At 37.9% G+C, this 22500-nt stretch overlaps 1 protein-coding gene across 1 annotated transcript in view; it reads right to left on the bottom strand.

Annotated features, from left to right (window-relative positions):
* Positions 1-22500, bottom strand: part of LOC115218748 (protocadherin beta-15-like) — a 139811-nt gene that overhangs the window by 48555 nt on the left and 68756 nt on the right. Inside the window, exon 2 of the mRNA XM_029788658.2 lies at positions 18982-21410. Coding sequence (XP_029644518.1) covers positions 18982-21410 — 2429 coding nt within the window. The remainder of the gene's footprint in view (positions 1-18981; positions 21411-22500) is intronic.

The following is a 22500-nucleotide window of genomic DNA, read 5'->3' on the forward strand; positions in this document are numbered from 1 at the left end:
GACTCAGCTGATAAACCGACTCGTCCCACACGTGACAGCAGTTGTTCGACATAAGCCCACAGGTCGGAATTGTTGGACACTGAACGAGTGCGTGCAGAACGGTTTCGTCGCTCTGACCGCATCTCGGGCAGGTCGGCCCCGTGTTTCTCGAGCCGTGTCTGTAGAGCTTATCCCGAACGGGTAGCGCTTCTCGGTAGCACTGCCAGGCCAGGGATCTCTGGAAGTTGTCCATGGGCCCTGGCCCGAAAGTCGTCCCGAACAGGCGGGTCAGGTACTCCTCGTCGACGTCCAGGTTCGCCCCGAGCTCGTCGTCGTACCTCCCCTCCACTAAACCCCTATAGAATGCTTTGGTTGTGTTGAAGTCACTTAAGGTCGACCCAGGACGGCAGAGTTGCTTGAGAGCAACGCGACACTCGCGGTGCCATTCGCCCTTCCTCGGCCTCTTTTTGATCCACGACTGCAGTTCGGTCATGGAGACGAGCTGCGGGAAAGCGTGCCTCACAAACGGCGACCACACCTGTTCACCGTCGTCTACATAGAGCCAGAGATGTCGCAGTCTCAGCGCGTGTCTGCGCATCATCAACCACGGCATGCCCAGCCCTCCTTTTAACGGGTGTTGACAGCAAATGGATCGCCTGACCATCGGGACGCATCCTATCCACAAGAAGCGAAAGAGGATGCGTTGTAGTTTGGTGATGGTTAGGGTCGGGACAAGTACGACGGTCAGGCGGTAGTAGATGACGGACGCGATGTACGTGTTCGCCACCTCCGCTCGACCTTTTAGGGACAGTTTCCTCTCGGCCCATTGCCGGGCGAGAGTGACCACCCTACTCGTTATCTCGTTCCAGTTCTTCTCCACTTGGAGGTCCGGACCAAACCAGACCCCGAGCAACTCAACCGGGCCGTCGGTCCAGCGTCCCACGACGGAGGCGCTGGTGGACGGCATGGGCTTGCTTCTCCAGGTGCCTAGTCGCAAGCCCACTGACTTTTCCCGGTTGATTTTCGCTCCTGTCACCGCTTCGTAGTTTTTCAGTGTCTCGCCGACCAGCTCGATGTCCTCGTGGCTAGACACTATGACGGTGACGTCGTCCGCGTATGCAGACACGCTCGTCCCGCATCCCAATTCTCGCGGGATGCCCCTTAGAGTCGCCAGCTTCCGCAGTAGTGGCTCAAGAGTCAATACGTATAGAAGCGCCGAGAGGGGGCATCCCTGACGGACCGAACGTGCAATGTCGAAAGGTCTCGATAGATGTCCATTTACGCGAATTACCGAACGGATGCCTCTGTACAAGGCAGCTATCCAGCCGCGGAAGACGGGACCGAAACCAGCCGCTCTCAGGACTGCCTCCAGTATCGATGGTCTACCCTATCAAAGGCTTTCGATTGATCCAAGTTGATCAGGGCCCCACACATGCCAGGTTCGTTAACTACCCTGTCTATGATGTAGCGCATCAGATGGAGGTTGTCATGGATGGTCCGGCCTGGCACGGCGCATGTTTGCGCCTTGTCGACCAGTTTCTCGATGACAAGCGCCAACTTCTTGGCTAGCACCTTGGCCAAAATTTTCAAGTCTGCATTAAGCAGAGTGATGGGCCTAAAGTTATCTATTACATTTCCCTTGTTTAGATCTTTCTTCAGCAGTGTTACGGCTCCTCGCTCACAAAACCAGGAATGCTCCCGTTTTGCTGCCAGTTGCAGTACACCGCCGCCAAGAGATCTCCAAACAAGTCTGGCATACAATTGTAAAGCTCGTAGGGTAGACCATCCAAACCCGGTGATTTGTCCCTCGAGCATTCTGCCATCGCTTCCCGCACTTCCGCCGCCGTGATGGCACCTTCGCAGCACCCTGCCTTTCTTGTCGAGAGTCGTGGTAGGCTATGTAGGTAGGCACTGAAGTCCACCCTACGTTCTTGCCCTCCACTCGTTCCGAACAGTCGGGCAAAATGCTGCTGAAAGGCCTCACACATTTTACTTGGCTCGAGCAATTCGCGCCCCTGTTCATCTACCAGTGACCGAATGGTGGCTTTGTTGCCCTGTTGCGCCTCTGCCACCCGGGCCTCTCTCGCGGCTCCAACACCTTCGTTCCTTAGAGCACGCGTCCTAGCTCTGACAGCACATCCTTCGTGTTTGGCGTTGAAGTGTTGGTCGAGGGCCAACCTCGCCGCCAAAACGTCGGATGCGATGCCGCTTCTAATTGCCTCTTCTAGCTTCTTAACTAGCTCACCCTCTACTCTATTTCTATCTATGGCTAGTGCTTTGCTGTACCTAATCGCTTCTGCTTTTACTGCTCTCTTGAGGGCAAACCACCATTTGTTGTTGATGATGGCTCCCGTCAAAGCCCTCTTTACTAGTGTGCTAATCCGGTCTCTGAAAACTTGTCTCGATGGGAAAGACGCGTTTAGTTTCCAGTATCCGGGACCCTGCCTAAGTGTCTTACCTAAGTCTAGCGTACATGTCACAAGTTTGTGATCCGTGTAGCTGACTATGTGGAATTGTGGACATCCTATGCTATCTCTATCTACTGTCCTACACAGTATCCTAAGATAGATAGATAGAAAAATAGACAGACAGATAGATAGATATAAAGATATATATATATATATATATATATATATATATATATATATAGATAGATAGATAGATAGATAGATAGATAGATAGATAGATAAATAGGTAGATAGATAGACAGATAGATAGATATATAGATAGATAGATAGATAGATAGGTAGGTAGGTAGGTAGGTAGGTAGGTAGGTAGGTAGGTAGATAGATAGGTAGGTAGGTAGGTAGGTAGGTAGGTAGGTAGGTATGTAGATAGATACGTAGATAGATAGATAGATAGATAGATAGATAGGTAAGCAGACAGATAGATATTAATCTGATTCTCTTTTTCTTTCTCACCTCTCCCTTTGTCTCTTGCCCCACATCTTTCTATAATGGAAAAAAAAAACACCTGTGGTGTATTCTATAACAGACTCTAACTACCTTGATTACCTTATCAACCCATTTCTCTGCAAAAGTATTAGTGATTTGGTAAAAGAGACTGATAGAATAAGTACTGGGCTTACAAAGAATATGTCCCGGGGTCGATTTGCTCGACTAAAGGCGGTGCTCCAGCATGGCCACAGTCAAATGACTGAAACAAGTAAAAGACTAAAAGAGTAAAGAGACTTTAAAAAATAAGTATTTGGGTTGTTTTCTTTTTTTCAACTAAATCCTTCAAGGAGGTGCTCCAGCATGGCACAGTCCAAAGATTGAAACACGGACAGCATATATAAGATCATGCAGAATCCCTGAATATTTTCATGCAAGCCTGGAACCCATTTTGAGAAACATTGACCTTAAAGTAGGCCTGAAGCCTAAAGGTTCTTGAAGCTGGAACTTATCCAGATTTTCAAGGCATTTTTGATAAAAGTGAAACCAAACTTGTCCTTGAATGGAATGTCAGTCTTTTATAAGATTTAACCCCGTTAGGTGCCACTGAGATTCATTTTTAGTCACATATACAGGAGCAATATGAAATAAAGTGTCTTGTTCTTGGATTGGCCCTGAATTAAGCAAAATAAGTACATACTTAGGGTATCAAGGGAAGAGGGACACCACAGAAATGGTAAAAGGTTTATGGCACAAAAGAAATCACTTTAAACTTGCCTAAAATCAAAATGAAAATCAAATTCGATGACTGGCGTCCGTGCTAGCGGGGTGCAAAGAGCACCATTCGAGTGTGATCATTGACAGAGCTGCTAACCGGCTTCCGTGCCAGTGGCACTTAAAAGGCACCATTCGAGCGTGATCGTTACCAGTGTCGCCTTACTGGCACTCGAGCCCCATGCAAGTAGGGTATTAAGAGCATCATCCGAGCGTGATCGTTGCCAGAGTGGCTATCTGGCCTCCGTGCTGGTGGCACGTAAAAGACACCATTCGAGCATGATCGTTACCAATATTGCTTTACTGGCACCTATGCCGGTGGCATGTGTAAAAGATTCGAGCGAGGTCGTTGCCAGTACCGCCTGACTGGCCCTGTGCCGGTGGCACGTAAAAGCACCCACTACACTCTCAGAGTGGTTGGCGTTAGGAAGGGTATCCAGCTGTAGAAACTCTGCCAGATCAAGATTGAAGCCTGGTGCAGCCATCTGGTTCGCCAGCCCTCAGTCAATCGTCCAACCCATGCTAGCATGGAAAGTGGACGTTAAACGATGATCATGTTTATATGATTAGAAATTTAATTTCAAAGTGTTCATGGTGTCATAGTGAGGATCCGATCAAAAACTTTGCATTTACAAAAATGTAGGAGGAAACTTTTCAAATATAAATAAAGTGGAATTATACAAAAATAAACATTATTTTCCCTCTTACTGTTAGTTTTGTTTCATTTTGAAAAATAAAAATTTATTTTATGGTTTATTATTGTTTATATCTTGAATTAAATATAATCTTTTAAGTGCTTAGGGCCTCTATGGGTCTTAATCCAGCCCTGTCTAAGATCCAATGCATCACTCAGTCTGAGAATCAAACATACAACCTAATGATCATGCACCTATCATTCTATCTGGAGGCGCAATGGCCCAGTGGTTAGGGCAGTGGACTCGCAGTCATAGGATTGTGGTTTCGATTCCCAGACCAGGCGTTGTGAGTGTTTATTGAGCGAAAACACCTAAAGCTCCACGAGGCTCTGGCAGGGGATGGTGGTGATCCCTGCTGTACTCTTTCACCACAACTTTCTTTCACTCTTACTTCCTGTTTCTGTTGTACCTGTATTTCAAAGGGCTGGCCTTGTCACTCTCTGTGTCACGCTGAATATCCTCGAGAACTACGTTAAGGGTACACGTGTCTGTGGAGTGCTCAGCCACTTACACGTTAATTTCACGAGCAGGCTGTTCCGTTGATTCGGATCAACCGGAACCCTCGTCGTCGTAACCAACGGAGTGCTTCCATCCATCCATTATTCTATCCACTGAGGCATGTATCTTCACACAGCATTGATTTGAAAAAACAAAAAACAAAAAAAATAAATAATATCAACGAAGTTCTCAGACTTGTATTTTATTGGCTTTTCTACTACATCATGCAAAACTTCCATGCTTCCCAAAATTTGCCAACAATTTTTATAAAAATAACTCATTCTCTGTTCATATTTTATGTATCATTCTATGTACTGTATATGCACTTTTGGCTACCTTTACCAATAAGTTATACTGCATCTGAACACCATATACAATAATCTAATTATTATGATTATTACATTTATGAGGGCTTTTTTTTTTCTTTTGTCTGTTTTTAAGAAATACTAGCTTCACAAAGATATGCCTTGTTTCTGCTTCACCAGAAAATGGATTTCAGTCTGCGAGATTCTTCCAGTTTGAGATGAAGGAATACACCTAATGTTTCTGGATAATTTCTTCATCTTAGAAATATTTCCTTAGTGAAATGGTTGCATAAATGTGTCACATGGTACACTGTACTCTCACAATGAGCGTTTTGTGAATGAATGTATTTGTCGTGAAGCATCTACTCTTTATCTTAAAATGTGAAGCAGGCAGCCGTGTTGTTAGGGTATTTGGCTGATGGTCGTAAATGTCGGACCGAGTGCTGCATTGTAAAGCACTTATTTCAAGTTGTTTTTGTCTGCTCAGTTGAACATGAAGACCAAGCCAGAAGCTGAAGTGTATCTGCTTGTTACCATTTCTGATGGAATATAAGACGCACCTTCTCCACCCCACAAAAATGTCCTCAGAAACCACATTGAGTCCTACACTTTACTTACTTTGCTTTTACTTTTACTTGTTTCAGTCATTTTGACTGCGGCCATGCTGGAGCACAGCCTTTAGTCGAGAAAATCGACCCCGGGACTTATTCTTTTTGTAAGCCCAGTACTTATTCTATCGGTCTCTTTTGCCGAACCGCTAAGTGACAGGGACGTAAACACACCAGCATCGGTTGTCAAGCAATGCTAGGGGGACAAACACAGACACACAAACACACACACACACACACATATATATATATATATATATATATATATATATATACATGTATACGACAGGCTTCTTTCAGTTTCCGTCTACCAAATCCACTCACAAGGCATTGGTCGGCCCGGGGCTATAGCAGAAGACACTTGCCCAAGATGCCACGCAGTGGGACTGAACCCGGAACCATGTGGCTGGTTAGCAAGCTACTTACCACACAGCCACTCCTGAGCCTATATGTAAAATTAAGCCTATACTACAGGCTTTAATGCACTGGAACGTTTTCCTCAATATGCACTGCTGAAATTGGAGTGTGTCTCATATGTCTGTGTGATTTTTAGAAGGTGTCATCAAATACAGTTTTTGAGTGGCCCCGCTATGAATGCAGACCAGTATGTTTTTGTGTATAGCTGCAGCACCACTCTAGATGTCTGAGCAGTACTTCGTTGAGGGCTTTACTTGAGCCTTGTGGTGTGTCAGCAGCTGTTAGAGGCTGAAATACTTTTAGGCCTTGGAGTAAAGTGTCAGTGTTTTGGGATGCAGTCCTTGCTATGCTAAGGATGTGCTTTTGCCAGGAAAGATGAAAGTGCAAAACAATTCTGGTCGAAGTAGTAATGAATTTGAATGAATTTCAGGTGCTATTTCTAGCAGTCTCATCGACCAGCATAGAGGCTCCTTCATTAATTCAGAACGCAGACTGAAGTGAATTTAGTTGCTATTTCTAGACTGTCGCTCTTTGTATAGTAAACCTCACCAAAGAGATATCATAAACTGAGATAAAGTGAAAACCATGTTAAACTTCAGAATCGAGGAAAATTTTGAAAAAAGAATGTTTTCACTGGAATGGACAGATATGATATATCGTATTTGATGGCGTTTTATAAAACACACCCTTTATTCAAAAATATAGATCCAAATAAATCACGCCATGTTCTATCTGTTAAGTCTGGTTGGATCTTTACGGTTTGAACGGCAGTTTTTTCTAGCGGTGTCATATGAAATTGTCACCCATAATTATGACCCTAGTATCGATCTATTGCATTTCGATCTGTTTTAGGGTTAGGGTTAGGGTTAGGGGTGGAGGGAAGGGTATCTTTTTTTCTTCAGAAATGTCAATAAACCCAATCTGTTTCTTAAACGAAGGACATATTCATACAGCACAGAATGTCTTTTTTTTTACCTCAATAGACGTCATTGATTGGTTGAAATTGCAGAAATTGAAGAAAAAACAAACACCAAATATCTAACAAACTATAGAGTTTTCTCAATAAAGCCAAAAGTAAAAGATGTTTTATAAACACATTCTTCCAGCATACGAAGTTTAAAAGTGTTTAGTTACGTGGAAATTATTTTTAAAAAAACTGATGGTCAGACCGAAAAGATCCTTAAATGATTTAATGCACTAGGTTATTTTTTATTTGAATATACGCTACTGAAATTAAGGTCCGTCCAATATACCCGTTCCTCTTTTATGTTATCAAATACAGAAAGTACTTAATAAACCTTACAAGTCTAAGGGAGATAATTCAACAAACTTTAGCTGCTGAAGTTTTAACCCTTTCATTACTGTTTTTATTTTGAGATGTTCTGTGTTTCTTTCAATCATTTTAAATATAACAAAGAATTTAGTAAAATAACTTAGTTATCATTAAGCTAGTGTTTGGAACATCAATTGTGACTAAGGCTTGGTGGAATATTTTAATTCAAAACTTATGAAAACAAGACATTTTATCACATAGCCAGAGCCAGAGCCGGTTTTGGCCGGGTTAGTAACAAAAGGGTTTTTTTTTAAATAATAATTAAATGAGGAAACTAATTATGAATAGTTATTAACATTGAATATTTTCTTAATTTCTTCTCCATTTTTCCCTATTAATAAAAGAAAGTGACAGCCGAAGAAATTCAAACTTAGAGAAAACTCAAATAAAGACTTAAATGAATTGAATTTGTACAGAATTTGAGAAAAGATGATTGTGTGTTTATAAATTAAAATTAATATGATTGATTAGAACAGATAGAGCAAGCGTATAATCGAATTCGTGCGCCAGGCACAGAAATCGTACCTATTTTCAAACACTGTATCAAGCTCTAGGTTATCTACCACGTCCTTCTTTGTTTTTAAATTATTAAGTCGTCATTTGAATGAATTTCAGCAGCTATTTCTAGCAGTCCCGTTGACCAGCATAAAGGCTCTTTCATTAATTCAGAATGAAGACTGAAGCGAATTTGGCTGCTATTTCTGCTATTTGGCTGCTATTTCAAAACTTCCATGCTTCCTGAGATTCACCAACACTACACCTGATTTTTTCACTCGTTAGTCTAGAAATGTTGCGGATCTTTTCACTTTGACCGGCAGATTTTTAAAATAATTTCTTTGTAACTAAACACTTTTAAAGGATCTTTTCACTTTGACTGGCAGATTTTTAAAATAAATTATTTTTAAAATCTGCTGGTCAAAGTGAAAAGATCCAATGTTCTTTCATTGGCTCAAGTATTTATGGTTGTATTTCACTCAAATGTTTGATGAAGAAAAATCTAACAGGAAATTTTGTTAATAAAACATTTTTAAAACAAAGTAATAAAAATATAATATATATCTTTATATATAAAAGAGAAGTTGTGTGTCTGTCTCCTACGATTTAGATTCCTAACTACTCCCACATTTTGCGGTGCAGTGTAACCAAAACCGGGTGTCTTATAGTCATGATTCATATCGAGCCCTTCTGGGTATTAGCGCATGTCTACGATGAGTCTACGATTTAAAAAAAAATTTACCATCATTTTTTTCCAATTTAATGCATTTTTTCGCTATTATATAAGGGAAGTAACTCTCTAAAAATGTCTACGATGAGTCAACGATTTAAAAAAAATTTCTCATCATTTTTTTCCCATTTTTAATGCATTTTTTTGCTATTTTTTGGCTATAACTCTCTAAAAATGCTTATATAGTTATTTCCCTTACAAAACCGAGCAACGCCGGGCGATACTGCTAGTATATACTAAAGTATAAATATTTTATCAAATAAGTGAGATAAAATTAGTCAATTATTTGAATTGAAGATAACATAGAAATGAATAAGACCAATTGAGTTTGTAACAAGATGGCCTTTCTTGTAAACATGGGTGAATTACCTACAGGGAATCTGTACGTTTAAATTACTAAAAGCTTATCTCCTTAAGATTAATTCTCGTTACAAACTATTTTTATAAACAAAATAGTTTAAAAGTATGCATGTAATACTGAAATATAAATTTAAAGAGGTAAGGGAGGTAATTGCTGAATACTTATCTCCCTTGGTTCATAAGACCAAAATTGCCAGCCAATAATATATTTGTATGGTTATCGATGGAGACAGGAAATGATAATTATCATTATGTATTCAATCTCACTGCGTGATTAGGCCCATATAAGCTCTTTACATTTTGTTTTGTCCACGTTAGGGTGAAGACTGAACCAACGATTTTCATTATTATTTAGCAATTCATCAATATTGATAAAAGACTAGGATTCACACAGCAGAGGTCAAGTATTCTAATTTGTAGTCGTCATACAAATGAGTTGTGTTTAAAAAATCTAATATTCTTTTATATATTACTAGTTCCAGTAATATATAATTATATCCATGATGGAGCTTTTAGTCAAACGAATCAACTCTAGTACTTATTTTTTTAAGATTGGTCTCTTTTGCTGAGCCACTAAGTTACATTTAAGATTGGTCTCTTTTGCTGAGCCACTAAGTTACATAGGCGTAACCACCAATTGTCAAGAGATGTTGGAAGACAAAAACAGACAAAACACACACACACAGATATAGATACAGATATTCTGAACGCCTTACTTCCCTGGGCATGGACACATTAAAACTCCAACGTCTGGCAGCTGACTTGGCAGACACCCATAAAATTATTAACCATCTTACAAACAATAACTCTGAGCACCTTTTCAAACTCCACCTGTTTAACACCCGTGGACATATTTACAAAGTCAGAAAACAGCACAGCTCCTTCCATGACTTCAGGAAACATTTTTTCACGCTAAGAATTGCTGAAGTATGGAACAAACTGCCGGCATCAGTTGTTAGTTGTCGGAGCACTGCATCTTTCAAAACTTCCATGCTTCCTCAGATTCGCTAACACTACACCTGATTTTCTCCCCTCCATACACACGCTGAAGCATGGAACAAACTGCCGGCATCAGTTGTTAGTTGTCGGAGCACTGCATCCTTCAAAACTTCCATGCTTCCTCAGATTCGCTAACACTACACCTGATTTTCTCCCCTCCATACACACAAGCATGTATCTGACTCATACACTGTTCACTTTCCAGACATTTGTACATTACTGCATATGCTTTATATGCACTTTCTGACAAGTTGTGGTGCACCTGAGCACTGTATACAATAATTTCATTATTATTATTATATATATCTATATGATTGGCTTCTTTCAGTTTCCATCTACCAAATCCACTTACAGGGCTCTTTGAGTTGCATCTGGAGCCATGTGGATAGAAAGGAAATTTTTTACCACATGGCCATAAATATTGTTTCTTTTAATCTGTTACTTCAGCTAAGCATCTCAAAAGAATGAGGTGAGCAAAAATTTCATTAAATAACAACAAAACTAAAGACACAAAGATATGCCTCTTCCATCTTTGTATAACATATGCTGCATTGATTACTAGAGTAAAGATTTATACACTTATGCATGTATATTTATTTCTTCTTAGAAAATCTTCATCTTAACCCAAAAATAGTTTTCACATCATTTAGACTAGTATATGAAAAATGTACAACAATACCCTTATCATGACATATTAATTAATTAATTTTACCTTAACATGGTGGCACGTAAAAAGTGCTATCCGAATCGTGGCTGATGCCAGTATCGCCTTGACTGGCTTCCGTGCCGGTGGCACGTAAAAAGCACCATCCGAATCGTGGCCGATGCTAGTGTCGCCTCAACTGGCTTCCGTGCCAGTGGCACGTAAAATGCACCAATCCGATCGTGGCCATTGCCAGCCTCGCCTGGCACATGTGCAGGTGGCACGTAAAAAGCACCCACTACACTCACGGAGTGGTAGGCGTTAGGAAGGGCATCCAGCCGTAGAAACACTGCCAGATCTGACTGGAGCCTGGTGCAGCCTTCTGGCTTCCAAGATCCCCGGTCGAACCGTCCAACCCATGCTAGCATGGAGAACGGACGTTAAACGATGATGATGATGATTGCCACTGAGGACAGTTTACTGTAACCCCTTAGTGCAGGTGCAAATGGGTGTAAGGTTTTTCTCTGCTGTGTAACAGTAGTTTTTACACAAAACATCAGCTGTGTAATAAAGAGAAATTGCTCTGTTTTAATTATCTCATTCAATAGATTATTCTTCTAAACATTTTAAGATAAAGAGTAGATGCTTCACGACAAATACATTCATTCCCAAAACGCTCATTGTGAGAGTACAGTGTACCATGTGACACATTTATGCAACCATTTCACTAAGGAAATATTTCTAAGATGAAGAAATTATCCAGAAACATTAGGTGTATTCCTTCATCTCAAACTGGAAGAATCTCGCAGACTGAAATCCATTTTCTGGTGAAGCAGAAACAAGGCATATCTTTGTGAAGCTAGTATTTCTTAAAAAACAGACAAAAGAAAAAAAAAAGCCCTCATAAATGTAATAATCATAATAATTAGATTATTGTATATGGTGTTCAGATGCAGTATAACTTATTGGTAAAGGTAGCCAAAAGTGCATATACAGTACATAGAATGATACATAAAATATGAACAGAGAATGAGTCATTTTTATAAAAGGGTGGTCATCAGTCATATTGTTGGCAAATTTTGGGAAGCATGGAAGTTTTGTATGATGTAGTATTCTGACAGCTAACAATTAATACAGGTAGTTTTTTCCATGCTTCTGTAAGTGCGAGCATGAAAAAATGCACCCGAGAGTTATGGGTACTGTGTTGTTTTCTGACTTTTTTTTAAACATGTCCAATGGGTGTTAGACATATTGAATTAAGAAAAGTACACAAGGTTGTTGTAGAAAAGATAGTGGATACTTTTAATAATAATAATAATAATAATGAAGTTATTGTATACAGTGCTCAGGTGCACCACAACGTGTCAAACGTGTGTATAAAGTACATGCAGTAATGTAAAAATGTCTGGAAAGCGAACAGTGTATGAGTCAGATACATGCTTGTGTGTGTATGGAGGGGAGAAAATCAAGGTGTACTGTTGGCAAATCTCAGGAAGCATGGAAGTTTTGAAGGATGCAGTGCTCCGACAACTAACAACTGATGCCGGCAGTTTGTTCCATACTTCAGCAACTCTCAGCGTGAAAAAATGTTTCCTGAAGTCATGGGAGCTGTGCTGTTTTCTGACTTTGTAAATATGTCCACGGGTGTTAGACGGGTGGAGTTTGAAAAGGTGCTCAGAGTTATTGTGGGTGTCTACCAAGTCAGTTACTAGATGTGTACAGAGTTACCTGATAAAAAGAGCATCTTCCTCAGAATTAAAAAGAACAATATTTTTGTTGTTTTGTGCAGGGGGATGAGTTTGATGGTGAGTGAAGAAATTTATTTGTTGATGATTTCACATGTAGTCATAGTTGTGAGGTTAATAAGCTACTGAAGCCAGTTTCCAAATGAACATTAGCATTGATTGATTTTTAGCAGACACTTAAATGAAATATTAGATCCATTGATTGGGACATGAAGGAACTCTTTCAGACATTCATCTTCATGTAATGAATCTAAGGTAAGACAACCTAGTAAGAACTATATTTCTTAAGCTGACTTGGTACCAAAGCTCAAGATAAATTCTAAAATGTTGCTACTCCCTTGAAGTGAACTGCAATTCATGCATGAAAGAAATAGTTTCTAGCAAGTTTGAGAAAGATAATATTTTGTTGAGGAAGTCTAATAATACTGAAATGTATCTGAATTAACTCCCTTACTAGCTGAAATTATTAAAATAATATTAACCATTGCTTACTGAATGTATGTTGTCTCTTTTCCTACACAGAAGTAGATATTTGATACTTTTAGAAGGTTCAGCACAAATACCAGCTTGATGCCTGGTATTAGTAACACCACCAAAGGCTACAATATGAAATGGGTTTGTAAAAATAACTATACTACATCATCCAGTATGCAGGTAAACAATGAACACATTCAGGTCTTAGGTAAAGGGTCCCTTTGATAGAAAAATATATTATGGCCCTCATCCAATGCTAGTACATCCAGCAATAAGCCTATAACTTGTTCTGGGAGGCTGGGCTGGGCACCCAAAGCAGATCCAGGAGAGAACAACTGTAAGTATTTGGGAAATTGGAATGTCGCAATTTTTACAGGTAAAGCCCCACCTTCCATGAACTATACACAGAAAAAAAATGGATGGGAAAAAAAATGGTATTTAAAGTTCAGTTCATTAATTAAGTTATCACTAAATTCAATTAAATTAGATTGGCTCATTTATGAGTTGAATACTTTTGCCATGGACATAATGGTATATGAACTGTGAACCTATTATTCAGAATGGATATAGTTTGGTAGTGTTATTCTCAGCTGGTATATAAGTATTATTAGCACCATTGTTGTCATCATCATTGTCACGTCGTCATCATCATTGTCGTCATCGTCATCATCGTCATCATAGTCATTGTCGTCATCGTCGTCATTGCCATCGTCATCATCATCATCGTCGTCATCATCGTCATCATCATCATACATATATACATAGTACATACATACTGTGTGTATGTATATATGTATGAATGAATGAATGAAATATTGATACCTAACATTGGTACTGGGCCACAAATTCTGGAAGGGAGATTATAAGCAATTAAATTTCTTAACAGTTATTTTATTTTATCAACCCCTGAAGGATGCAAAGCAAAGCTATTCTAGGTGGAATTTGAACTTGGAACATAAATGATAGCAAGACACTTTATCTAAGACTTTAATGTTTTTGCCAAAATAAAATACTGGAGCTATAATAAATAAATTCATTTGAAATTCTGATCTTCTGAAATGCATTAAAAATATCATTGTAATATATATTAAATAAACACAGCCTTTGCTGCCTATGTTAAAAGACTGATGTGATTATTTCAAGAAATTCGAAGTAAGATTTCTTCAAATTTTTCTGATGATGAAATTTTATTGTGTTTGAAAGAATTTTGTATGATTAAACATGTTGCAGAGTATGCAACTTTGGATGCTTGCCTGAATATTTGGGTATATATTATCAATTTCTGAAGTTAGCTACTTGTAATTAAAATATGAATAATAGGTAAAAGGCATCTATTTTGATAATTAACCTTCTGATAGCACACAAAATGCTATGAATAAAAAAATTGTTTAATTTTTTAAACATATAATTTATATAAAAATATTCCATTGAAATTTTAAGTTGGAATCTTTTAAGTTATGTTTCAAAAGTTTGGCATTAGGAATGGCATTCACACATAGGAATCAAGCCAAAACAGACAACTTGAACCTGGTACAATTCTCTGGATTATCAGCTCTAGTCAAACTGTGTAACCCCTGTCAGTATGGAAAATGGACATTAAATGATGATGATGATGATGATGATGATGATGATGATGATGATAATTCAACCCTTCCATATTCTTGATTCTTTGGGTAACATATTTTATTAGAAATATTGCCACATGGGAAAGTTAGAATTGAACATTAGAAATCCAATATTGTGATGATAGATAAGGGAGAAAAATCATGCCTGATCATTGATATTGCTTGCTCTGGGGACAACAGAATTACCACAAAAGAAGAAAAACTGACGAGATATGAAGCTCTGAAGACAGATATGAAAGTACTATATATGAGTGCTTTTACACAGTACCACATGTGTGCTTTTTACATGGCACTGCACTGGCATTTCTACATGGCATTCCATGGGTATGTTTATGTGATGTTGTACAGGCACTTATACACCTGATATTTATATATATATATACTGTTGTTAAGTTAAGTTAAGTTAAGTTAATTTTTTGGCTCAAAAAGCAAAAAGCAAGGCCATGTAGGGGGACATGGAGTTATGTACAGGGTGGTGTTCATGCAAAGAGTTCAGGCCATTTCTGGTCAAGAGAGACCTTGAACCGAGTGGTCATCGGCATCTTCACTATCTTGTCCGGCAGCTTATTCCACGGATCCGCAACCCGGATGGAGAAAGCCCCTCTCCTTTGATTGAGATGAAATTGTCGCAGATAGAGCTTTTCGGAGTGACCCCGCAGCCGACGCTCTGGAGTAGGAGTGAAGAACAGCTCTTTCGAGAGGTTACACTTTCCGCTTATGATGTTGTGAGCAAGAATGAGCAAGAATGAGATCACCACGGTGGCGGCATTTTTCTAGAGAATAAAGGTTGAGCGTCTTCAGCCTTTCTTTATAAGACAAATGCTTGAGACCAAGAACCATGCGGGTAGCCAGCTTCTGGACTCTTTCGAGATGGAAGAGACATTCTTTTTTAGTGCCTTATGATTTAACACACTCACCGGTAAAATTTCCACTTATTTCTTTTTTATTTTCCTAAAATTATCGTTGCCTCTTACAACTTTTTCAACAGTTTTGACTCTGTCCGTTATTCACACTGCATTCTTTTTTATTTGTTTGTGCACATGTGTGTGGTTTAGTGTGTGTGTGTGTGTGCCTACACATGCATGTATGTATGTATGTATGTGTGTGGATGCATGTATGTGTGTGTGTGTGCTTATGTATATATGTATGTATGTGTGTATATTTGTATTATGTATTCTGCATATTCATGTGTTTCTGTATCTGTGTTTGTGTGTTTTTATGTATGTGTGTGTGTGCATGTGCATGTGTGTGTGTTTGTATGTGTGTGTGTGTTTGTGTTTTGCAACTATGTACCATGTTTGTATGTATGGATGTGCATCTCCATGTGTGTCCTTGTGTGAAGTAGTGTGTGTCTGTATATATGGTCATGCTTGACATTTCTTCTTTAATATGCGGCCATGCTGGAGCACCACCTTGAGGAATTTTGGTTGAACTAATTGACCCCAGTACTTACTTTCTTTCTTTCTAGGCCTGGTACTTATTTTAACACTCTCTTTTGCTGAACCGCTGAGTTAAGCTCATGTAAACATACCAACACTGGTTGTTATTTCTGTGGTGGTGAACAAACACAGTTACAAAGAAATGTGCACATACACACACAGACACACACACACATGTACACAAACACACATGCTCACACACACACACACATGCACGCATGCACACACACACAGACACACACACACATGCACACACACATACACAAACACACACACACACAGAGACACACACACACATGCACACACACACATGCACACACACACACTCAAACACACACACATGCACGTATGCACACGCACGCACACACACACACATGCGCGCACACACACACATGCGCACGCACACACACATGCGATAGATTTCTTTTGGTTTCTGTCTACCAAATCCACTCACAAGGCTTTGGTCAGCTCTTGCCCAAGATTCCTCGCAGTGGGACTGAACTCAGGACCATGAGGTTAAGAAGCAAATTTCTTACCACACAGCCATGCCTGCACCTGTGTAACAAAATGCAATAAAGTGTAACCAGATGACCTGTTCTGATTAAGCATGCATCTGCTCTTGGAACACCTAATGTATGGTTCCAAGCAACCATAAAGATGAAACATACATAGGCGCAGAAGTAGCTGTGTGGTTCCAGATTCAGTCCCACTGCATGGCACCTTGGGCAAGTGTCTTCTGCTATAGCCTCAGGCCGATCAAATCCTTGTGAGTGGATTTGGTAGATGGAAACTGAAAGAAGCCCGTCACATATATGTATGTGTGTGCGTGTGTATGTGTTTGTGTTTGTCTCTCCACCATCACTCGACAACCGATGCTGGTGTGCTTATGTACACATAACCTAGTGGTTCAGCAAAAGAAACTGATAAGATGAATACTAGGCTTACAAAGGATAAGTCCTGGGGCCGATTTGTTCGACTAAAGATGGTGCTCCAGTATGGCCGCAGTCAAGTGACTGAAACAAGTAAAAGAAATAATAAGAATAAAAGAATAGCAACTGACAATATTAGTTTCAAATTTCGGCGTAATTTCAGGGGAGGGTGTAAATTGATTGCCTTGACCCCAGTGCACAGCTGGTACTTATTTTATCGTGCCTGAGAAAGGATGAAAGGCAAAGCCAACCTTGGCAGAATTTGAACTCAGATTGTAAGGTCAGACAAAATACTGCTAATAATTTTGCCAGCTCACTACCTTATAGTGGAGGCCCGTGGCTTAGTGGTTAAGGTGTCAGCATCATGATCGTAAGCTTGTGGTTTCGATTCCTGGACCGGGCGATGCGTTGTGTTCTTGAGCAAAACACTTCTTTTCACATTGCTCCAGTCCACTCAGCTGGCAAAAATGAGTAACACTGCAATAGACTAGTGTCCTGTCCAGCGGGGGAACACATACGCTATGGAAACTGGGAAACCAGGCCCATGAGCCTGGCTAGGCTTTAAAAGGGCACATTTATTATTTTTTTTACTACCTTATAGCTTATAGAAATTGATAATATGAACATGTCCTTATCTTAAGTTTTCCTGTATATATGTGTATGTGTTTGTGCATATGTATATATGCATATGCATGTATGTATATATATATATATATATATATAGATAGATAGATAGATAGATAGATAGATAGATAGATAGATAGATAGATAGATAGATGGATAGATAGATAGATAGATAGATAGATAGATAGATAGATAGATAGACAGACAGATAGATATAGACATAGATATATATATCCATATATATATACATATCATGCATGGAAGATGGATGTTAAACGATGATGATGATGATATATATATATATATATATATGTATATGCATGTATATATGTGTGTATATTACATAGAAATGTGTATATATATGTGTGTGTGTGTGAGTGTGTATGTATATACACATACATAAATATGTGTATAATAATAATAATAATAATAATAATTGTGTACAGTGCTCAGGTGCACTACAACTCATCTAAAGTGTATGTATAATCAGGTGTAGTTTCGGCGGATTTCGGAAAGCATGAGGGCCTTAAAGGATGCAGTGTCATGGCAGTCAACAACTGACGCAGGCAGTTTATTCCATGCTTCAGCAACTCTGAGCGTGAAAAAATGTTTCCGAAAGTCATGGGAGGTGTATACATACTTATATATCCTATGTGTATGTGATTGTGTGTGTGTGTCTAAATCTACATTCTGTGTGCTTTGCATGAGAAACTGTTGAGTTACAATAGTGAAATTTAGTGTTACTCCACTCTTGAAAAAACTTTTTGCAGGTACTGCACTTTCAAAAACATGTGGCATAAAACATTCCTTACTCAAAAGAAAAGAAAAGAAAAGTAACAGTTACTGGAATCCCTCCATCTGTAAAACAATATTTCAATGATATCAATGATATATATTTGACAAACCCTTGTTAACCTGGAAAAAAAAAAAAAAAAAAAAACAGACATAAAAATGATTGAATTCTATATATAAATATTTGTCTGTGAATTCATGTTTTTGTAATCCTCAGATAATTTTTTTTTTATCGAAGAAGGAAAAATCTAAGTTAAGTTAGCAAAGAAAAAAAATAAACAACAAAAAATAAATACAGGAAATTTCTAGAAAAATATTCATTTTTTTCTTATACAATAAAGGTAAATTATCTTATTTTGTGTTTCAAATAATTTTCAATGGATCATAACGAAAATATTTCCTTAATAGGAAATGTTTCCCCTTGATGTAATTTATATATAAAGTTGTATGTATGCAAGCCTTTAATAAGAATTTGTATTGAAAATTTCAATCTTATTTCAATAAGATAGAAATCTAAATTTCTACGATTTATCTCCCCTTCATTTATAGCCATTTAACATTACAAAAGTCCTGTTAAGCAGTAATGAATTGCATTTGAATAATGAAATAAATCGGAGTCTTACCTGAATAGATCTGTCTATGTTATCGGGATAATGACTTGGAGATTGTGAAGGTTTCCTTTCACATGTTAGTTCATGTTTAAAGTTATCTTCTCGACTTGGTTTTGCCTTGTGAAATTCTTTGCTATGTTCAGGAGGAAGTCTCACTGCCATAGCAGATGGCGAATCATACTGAAGTGCTGCCTGTTCACACAAATATTCTAATTGTCTATTTTCATCTAAAAATACATTGGAAGGTCTTAATTCACCTCTTTGTTGTGAATTTCTCCTGTTATTTTTTCTGACGATGCATATTGTGATAGACACCACTAGGATTACGGAAGCGGTCATTGCTACAATGACGATGATGATGAATAAGTTGATGTGTATTTTATCATCGTACTGTGCGTCTACAGCTGTAAACATTTTCAAAGTCTTGTTGCTGACCGTTAGAGTCAAAAATAACGTAGTAGTAGCTGTGAGAACAGGTGTACCGCTGTCTTTGACAGCTATATGTAGTTCATATAATCCAGCATCATTTTGATAGATGGCGCGAGAATATGACAACACTCCACTGTAAGGATTAACAGTGAACATTTGTTTATTATTACCTTTAATTATTTCGTATCTGAGGAAGGAATTTACATGACTGTCTCTATCAGAAGCTCTTAATGTTGTGATGTCACTCTTACTCTTTGGATGGTAATGGACATCTAGATTGAAAGGGTTAACACTGGGAAACGTAAAATAGGGAGCATTGTCATTTTCATCCATAACTTCAACAACTACATCTGCTGTGTTGTTAAGAGATGGTATTCCATTGTCTTGAACTAAAACTTTGAATTTATAGATTTCTTGTTGTTCATGATCCAATGACTGTGTAGTTGAAATAAAACCAAATTTAGAAATCTTAAATGGAAAATTATATCTGTTGTTACTTAAAAGATAATATGTTAGTTCACCTCCAGGTCCTAAATCAGGATCTGTAGCATTGATTAATCCGATTGGAAAGAATGGATTTTCATTTTCATAAGTCAAAAACTTGAACATAGTTTTAGCAAAGTGTGGCTGTACATCATTGATATCTGTTACCTGAATTGAAAATTTCCTTTCAGATTTTAGTGAAGGGATTCCGTTGTCATGGCAACTTATTACCAAATTTATATTACTTTCTACTTCTCGGTCAACCACTTTCTTTATTATAACTTTATATTTCTTTTCACCAAGCTTCTGGAGTTGAAAATGTTCGTGGTCAACAACACAGTCTACATTACCGTTTTCTCCGTTGTCGTTATCAGTGACTTTAACATAGGCAATGAAACTGCCAACTTCTATTCCTTCTGATATAGATGCTGCATTGCCATTGGATTTTGAAACAAAGTTTACATCAATGATGGGTGCATCATTATGGCTGTTGACCATATTTACAAGCACAGTGGCAATGGAACTCAGCGGAGGGTTCCCTCCGTCTTGAGCTTCAATAAATAATTTGTATTTATTTACTTCACCTGATTTGAACTTTTCCGGCAGAAGGATTTCCCCAGTCAATTCATTCAGTATGAAATTTTGCTTAGCATCATCAGTTGTTTTAGAACTGAAATAGTAAGAAATGTTCCCATTTCTACCTGAATCTAAATCAGTTGCTGAGAGAGTAATGATTGGCGAGTTTCTTTGTCTGTTATTCACTGTAACATTATAGACATTCTGTGAGAATACTGGAGAATTATCATTTACATCCGAGACTGATATTTTTATGTTTAACACTCCTTGCTCCGGTGGATATCCTCCATCTTTAGCAATAACTTGTAACATGTAAATTTCTTTTACTTCTCTGTCTAGTGTTGTTTCTAATGTAATTCCTAGTGAGTAAGAACCATCAACTCTCTTGGAAACTGCGAGCGAAAATGGATCATAATTATTTTTCACCAATTCATAACTAATCTGCGAATTCAATATACCAATATCTTTGTCAATAGCATTGGGTATTGATCTTCTAGTACCTTTCCCATCAGTTTCATCAAATTGAAGTTCAATTTCTTTTGTTGGGAATTCAGGTTGATGGTCATTAACATCTTCTATAATCACTTTGATTTCTAATATTCTTAGAAAAGATTCCTTTTTTTGTACAGCAATATCTACTATTCTGGAGCACTCAGTGTTGTATTTACAAAGAGCCTCAGCATCCAATCGCTGAGCTGTATAAAGTTTACCAGTTTTAGAAACATTGAACAGCTCTCCATTCTTTGTGTCTTTTTGTAGCTGCTTGAACCGTATTAGATTTCTGTCTGTGATCAGTAATTCATCGATATGTGTGTCTCTGGTGATATCACCCAAATATACACCTGGGTTTCTATCTTCTTTCACATAGTAGGTAAAGTCTATACACTGACAGAAGGTTAGATAAAATGAAAGCAGATATACCCCAAGCAGTGTGTTCCAATCTAACGGTTTCACTGTAGACAAATAGAAAATGATATTTAAAATAAGTTTTTAGATAAACAGAATAATATGTAATAAAAATGTATTAAATATGCAATGAACATACAAACGAATTAATATAAATTAAATACTTTAAGCAATATACACATACATACATACACATACCAACACACATGCATAGATGCATACATACATAAATGCATACACGCATACATACATACATACATGCATGCATACACACAAAAACACATACATACACAAACACGCACACGTGCATACATACATAGATATGTATGTACGTACACACATACACAAACATACACACATACATACATATGTACATACATACCCACACACACAAACATGCATATATACATACACAAACACACACATACATAGATATGTATGTACGTACACACATACACAAACATACTCACATACATACACACATACATACATACACACATACATACATACATACATACATACATACATACATACATGCATGCATACATACATACATACATACATACATACATACATACATACATACATACATACATACATACATACACACACACATACATACATACATACATACATACATACATACATACACACATACATACATACATACATACATACATACATACATACATACATACATACATGTGTGCGTATATTTGAATGAAAAATGTGTAAGAGAATCCATTGAGAATTTCCTCTGAATTTGCCTTGTTAAAAATTTACTAGTTGAAATATTTTTCATAAAAATTAATTAAAGCTAAAATGCACGATATAAAATATAGCCAATAAAACAGAAAAAAAAAAAGAATTCTACGCATCTAAACACTATCAGATTACATTGATACTTCTTAAATTATATTCATACTTTGCTTACTTCTCTGATTCATTTGGAAGACTCATAATGCAGAAAACAGGAATTTTAAAAAATGGCGTAAAAAGTAAAAGGTAAAAAAAATTTTGAAGAAGCAAAAAAAAGAAAAAGCCAACTGAAATAACAAGAACAGTCTATCTCTGTATCTCTAGCTTAAATGTCATTTTGCAAAGATAACTTACCATTTCTGTACAATACAGTGATTT

This window comes from Octopus sinensis, linkage group LG14 (genome assembly GCF_006345805.1).
Source record: "Octopus sinensis linkage group LG14, ASM634580v1, whole genome shotgun sequence".
Lineage (NCBI taxonomy): Eukaryota > Metazoa > Mollusca > Cephalopoda > Octopoda > Octopodidae > Octopus > Octopus sinensis.